The 6,000-nt window shown below is 34.8% G+C and overlaps 1 protein-coding gene across 1 annotated transcript; it reads right to left on the bottom strand.

The window, feature by feature from the left end:
- Positions 1 to 1,105: 1,105 nt before the first annotated feature.
- LOC122824011 (B-cell receptor CD22-like) lies at positions 1,106 to 4,136 on the bottom strand. Its single transcript, XM_044104156.1, has 5 exons — positions 4,033 to 4,136; positions 3,698 to 3,782; positions 3,137 to 3,505; positions 1,481 to 1,783; positions 1,106 to 1,404 (listed from the first exon to the last, which is right to left on the bottom strand). Exons 2-5 carry the CDS (start codon positions 3,768 to 3,770, stop codon positions 1,136 to 1,138), a joined length of 1,014 nt encoding a protein of 337 aa, XP_043960091.1. The 5' UTR covers positions 3,771 to 3,782; positions 4,033 to 4,136; the 3' UTR covers positions 1,106 to 1,135.
- Positions 4,137 to 6,000: the final 1,864 nt, after the last annotated feature.

Raw genomic sequence — 6,000 nt, forward strand, 5'->3', positions numbered from 1 at the left:
TTGATCCAACATCATAAGTTACTTTTTCTTCACTTGAGCGTAGAGATCCTCAGAACAATCAGCAGACACTTTGACCGAAGCGTACACCAAGTGCTGCACTGTCCTGCACTGAGGCGGCCACTTGTAAGAAGGTCACTTCACCATAGTGGATTTCTTCTGGCTTTTTGTCTGGCATTTGAACCTCTGCTCAGTCTGTGGAAGAATGACATGCATGTTTCAGATGCAACCACAAACATCACAAATGCAACTCACTACAGTGCTGCACATAAAAAGGAACATTTACTGACCTGAGTCTGCTGTGAAGTTGGATGTTTGAACTTAAACCTAGAACATTAGCGATCTGTGAGCATGATTCTGATAACTTTCAGGAATGAAAGACACAAACTGATTTGAGGCAAATATTAGAATTAATGGATTTAATAAAATCACCAAAGAAAGACCTGGACAACTGTTGTTTCTTTTACAGGGAATAAGTTTCAGTTGAACACGAAAAAGGGAAAAAATTAACAAACAAAACTTTACACCTTCCTACACTGCAAAGAAAAGAACAAAACATTTTTCTCTGTACCATCCACCTTGCTCAAATTCATTTATTTGCTATAAAGGAAGAGTCACCAGATACAGAAACAAACTTGAATTTTGCAAAGACTTTAGAGTTGACTGCACTAATTCAATGTCTGGTATTGTCTCAAAATGTGGGGCTTTTACATAATTAAATATGACACATTTAATGCATATCCCTGCTGTCCAACTTAAGCTCTATGTACAGTGATAATACACACAATGACAAAATCCTCAAATTTGATCAAAGACATATTCTGCGTGGAACAGGTAGTGACTAAATGCTAACACTGACAAAACTTAAAAATTGTTCATCATGCATTCATCTAAAACACATCAATTGATGAGACTCACCAAACACAAATCACCAGGCAGATGAGCAAAATGACAGCAATTGATGCAATAAGTGCAATCCAAAATGAAAAGTTTCCTCCTGCAATAAAAGAAAAAATAGATGAGTCCAAGGAAAAAATTGGGATTTTAAAAGAGGAAGTACAAGTTATACAGAGTTTTGTTGCAGAGGATGTTGGAGGAATGTGACAAGAGGTTTCTACTGAATATCTTTTAATGTCAGTTATGAATTACCTTTAATGGTAACTAGGATCACAGATGATCTGTTTTTACCCAGATCATTTGTGGCCACACAGTAATACTTTCCTCCCTCAGTAGCATTGAAGCTGTAAACTTTCCCCACAGACACATTCATGTCTCCATGTTCACTGTTCCTGAACCAGGTGAATCTGGGTGGAGGTTTGGCTCTGCTGGAGCAGCTCAGCTCCACCCTGCTACCTGCTGACACCAAACCTGATGGACTGATGGATGCTGAGGTGTCTTTAGGAGCATCTGAGGAAAATGAGACACAGAATAACTTTATTGATCAGAAACAGCTGAACCATGACCTGCTGACAGGATCACTTACATGAAACACTGAGAGTCACTTCTGTCTCTGATGTCTTGATTCCTCCAATCACAGGATATCTGGCAGAACATCTGATGTTGTATCCATCATGTGTGTCTGACAGAGTGATGTTCTCCTGGATTTTAGTTGTTAAGGTTCCATCTGTATTTTTCTCTGTTTGTCTGAGAGAGTCTTGTTGGAGATTCCAGGTGAGTTCAGGAGGTGAGTGTGGACAGGGAGTGAAAGCTGAGCAGGTTACAGTGACAGACTGATGCTCCTTCAGATCTTTCAGATCAGGTTCAATTCTGGGTTTCTCTGGAGAATCTGTAATTTCACATTAAAACATAAATAAATCAGCATAACACAATAAATATTTTGTTGAATACTTTCCAGATTAAAACTGCAAAACAAAATTTTTTGACTGAAGTAATGAGAGTGTGAACAAAAATTTATTTTCCTAATTAGAGAAATATCATGTCATTTTGTGCTTTCTTGGGTCCCATCGTTATGTTAAAATGTTGCTACCAACTTACTAAGTAAAACATTTATTATTTTTTTATTTTTTTTAGATAATTGCCCAGGAATCACCCTATTACTTTACAACTCTGGATTTCACATAAACAGTCAAAAATTTGTAAATAGTCTGGAATGATTTCACAATTTTCTTTGAAATATTTTACAGTTTACAGCCTCCAAATATTTTTATTATTATTATTATAATTATTATTTTCTATGGTTCCCAAAACTCCGGAGTAACTAAAAAACTGACTGATGATTGATTTCTATATATGTATAAAGACAAAACATTGCACACAAGTATTTAATATGTCAATGATTAGCGTTAGAGAAATTATAATTTAATATGAGGCCCAGGTATCTGCAGACGGGTATGAATAAATTTCTAAGCTTCAGTTTAGAGAACAGAATATATGAAAAAAGCTGTGACTCAGTGGTTTAGATAAATACAACCAGCTGGGACAGACTAGTGTAAGAGCCAAAAATGTCAGTTTGAAGGTTGTTTATTATTGTGTATGCTTTCTGCATATTTAAATATTTTCTTAGCAATAAGGCTTTATTTTACTATGTTTTTTGTAGAAAAGCGCCACCTAAAGGACGTAAATGAAAATATATGGAAATGCTGTGTCACTTACTTCAGAAAGAAAATTGGATGTGGTGTGGTCAAGGAAACTCTACACAGTTTTTGAGCGTAAAAATTTGGAAAGCAAATTTGCAAGACTAAAGAATTCTGAAGTCATTAGGGGAGGAAAACTAGAAAGTTTGGATTCTGCTTTTATTTAAGGCGTCTTTTCCAATCTGATTAAGCATTTACTCATGCATTAATATTTACTGCAGAGTAAATGGAAAATGGATGTGTGAAACCCGACTGAAAATTTGCTCTGAAATGATCAGAAGCTCCAAATTAACTATTAGGTTTTATATAAAGTATATACAAAACAAAATGCTTCAAGGTCATACTTCAGAAGATTTTGTCTTCATGAACAAAAGCTAAACATGATTCTTCAGAATTTGATATTGTACCATAAACTATACTGAATTATAGAACATAAAATTAACATAAGATATAAACATAATCAGGAAAAGTGAAGGTTAATTAAATCAAAGTTGGAATCAATTTATTTGTATAACTTTGTAAGGTGTGTAGAGTAAAAGTCTTACCTTGAACTGTAAACTGAAGAGGAGTAGAACAAGCTGTTGCCCTGAATTTACTATTCACGATTCTGAGGAAGTATTCAGTTTCTTGTCTCGACTTTATGTCAGAAAACACAGTGGTGCAGTTTTTCTGTTTTATGTTTCCAGTAATATTTATTTGATCGTTATTAAATCCCTGACTGATGTTAAAAATATCCTTATTACTTGGAATCCATTTCGCAGAGGTTTGTTCTCCTCTGTCAAAATCGTTTTCTGCTACTTGAACTGTGAAGCTACATGGGACTTGCAAACAAGATCCATTCAGTGCTACAATGGACTTTGGTGTTGTAATGACAAAGGTAATTTGATGACCACCACAACCACCAGCAGAGACACCTGTAAAAATAAACTATAGATGAACATAAAGTGGAGCAAAATCTGTCAGCAGAGAAAGTTTATGATCAACAAACTGAAGTTCAGCTTCACCAAATTACAAAATGAGCATTAAACCAAAATCAGGATTGAATATTTAGAGAAAAAATTAAACAATTAATGCTCTAATTACAAGGAGGTGAAGAAAGATCTCACCTGAAAGAAAGAAGACACTCAGTAACATGTTGACTGTCAACATGTTCTCAGACAGACTGTGATAGACCTTCATCTTCTCTCAGACCTAAAACAAGATGGAAACAAGTCAGTCAAACAAAACAATACTTGTGTGGAAAAGTTAAAATGTAATTTTAAATAAAGAAGATAAACTTATTATACCAGAATGTCAGAGAATTTGGACTTTGAAAATTATTTAAATCATTAGATCTAAACCTTTTCAAATGAAAAAATATTTAAGCACAGAGTACTGATATAGTTTTAAAGCAGCAAAATTAAAAGTAATACTAATAATAATTTCAGTAACATTTTCTTACCATAAATTTAAAAATCTTCAATTAAAACTAATAAATCTTGAATTTCACTGCAGAAGCAGCAGATCAAATAATCTTCCACTCTGTTGAAAAGCTACAGTCGTATTAAACCAGCCAGCTGCATTTATTCTTCCTCCTTTTTTGAAAGAGGATGTCAGAACTTCTGCTCATCCAAGTGTGACCCAATAAATGTCACGACGTTACAGTTCTTCCTTAAACTGTCTGCTCAGAGGTAGCTAGAGTGTTCATACAATTTGCAGAGCTGGTTTCTAAGATTAAATCATTTTAGCTCAGCTTATCTTTGCACCAGAAAAATATATGTTCAAATATAAAGAGACAGTCAGACGTATCGGTATTTTGGTAAAGTCATCTGTTGGGAACCTTACAATAACTTGAACCTTGTCTTAGTTTACATGATGTCAAGTTTCTGGTCTATTTTGTTTTCTCCATCATCTGAGAAACATTGCCAAACTAAGATCAATTGTCTCCCAATTTGAGGTGGAAATAATTTCATTTTGGTCGGGTTGGTTCAGTAAACTATGCACATCTCAGGAGATCCAACAAAAGCTGCAAGTTGTTCAGAATGCTGATGCTGGGATTCTGACTACACAGTTTAACTTTTCCCATGTTGCTCCATTTTCAATGCATCTACACTGGCTTCTGTTTGGCATTATTGGTTAAAGTATTTCAGGCTCTCGGGTTTTTCATTAGTTTGTTGTGAAGCACATTCTGATTTTTATACACTGAAAGGTGTGAAGTTTTACTTCATTAAATAAAACAACAGTTTCTACAGGTTATAAGTGTCCAGGCTATGTTTGGTTACAGAGACGATAACCATGGAAACAAAATGCTACACCTCCTCATTTAACAAGATTTTGTAATGAAATGAGGATCTTGGCGACTGAACCAAATAAACTAACTTCCTCTTTTTATTTTAAATGCTCGTCTTTATATCAGAACATTTTTCTCAACAACTTCAGAACACATGAAACCAACATGTGCTATGCTAATTGTGAGGAATCAGAAGTAGAAATGTGTAGCTTTGCATTAGCTTACATTTACATCACTTGAACAACACGTAAGTCTAGGAGCTATGGAGACACTTATTTTAATTTTCTGCAAATTAACTGGACTTCTACTAAGTTACAACCTCAACAGTATGAAAAAAGGCATTCTGCATGATAAACTGTAGATTTGTGAAATACAGTCACAGAAATCAAAGTGACATTAAGACTGAAATACTAGATGCTGCTGATGACACTAAAAGAAACTGAATGATACAAATAGAACCACGTACATTTGCGTAAGTTAAAGGAAAGTTTTATTTGTACATGACAAAAATGTGAAGGCAGAAGGAGTCATAACCCTCCACCATCAGCATTGCTGCTCAGACAGGAAAGTGAAGGAGAGATTTTAGATTAATACTGTTGGGTATTTTTGTTCATCTAAATATAAAGAAAGAACCACAGATGACGTCATGAGTTTTCAACCAAGCTTCCGCAGAAGGAGAAGATGCAGAGAACTGCTCCTCAGAACATTTCACCATGTTCTGAAGCTCTGCAGTAGAACTTGTCTTTTATTAACACAAAACAAGAACAAAAGGGGCTGGTGCTAATAAGATTAGGAGCTCCCAGGATCTAACACATAGCAGACGCAGTTTTACGACTAAGGGAAACTCTCAAAAGATCATCATCAAAGATCACACTTGTGGTGTTAAAGTAAGGTCAACTCTGTCCCACACACCTATTTCAATTAACATATAGATGACCCTAGTAACACTACAACAGCTGTAACAATGATAAGAAAATTATCCTAACAAATACACATTAAACTCATTTTTAATGATATATTTTTTTATTTGTGATCCATATTATGTACTATGATATTAGCTGGCAGACAAATACTAGTCATTTTGTAATTTTAAACAAAATCAAGTGTTGCTGTTTCTCAAGGGTCCATTTTCAGACACTT

The sequence above is a fragment of the Gambusia affinis genome, linkage group LG21 (genome assembly GCF_019740435.1).
Source record: "Gambusia affinis linkage group LG21, SWU_Gaff_1.0, whole genome shotgun sequence".
NCBI classification, from domain to species: domain Eukaryota; kingdom Metazoa; phylum Chordata; class Actinopteri; order Cyprinodontiformes; family Poeciliidae; genus Gambusia; species Gambusia affinis.

Excerpts from the sequence above, each read along its gene's own strand:
- LOC122824011 (XM_044104156.1), bottom strand. The coding sequence starts at position 3,770 with ATGAAGGTCTATCACAGTCTGTCTGAGAACATGTTGACAGTCAACATG. Across the intron at positions 3,506-3,697 it reads GAGTGTCTTCTTTCTTTCAG|GTGTCTCTGCTGGTGGTTGT; the intron begins GTGAGATCTTTC and ends TTATTTTTACAG. Across the intron at positions 1,784-3,136 it reads TCTTCAGTTTACAGTTCAAG|ATTCTCCAGAGAAACCCAGA; the intron begins GTAAGACTTTTA and ends GTGAAATTACAG.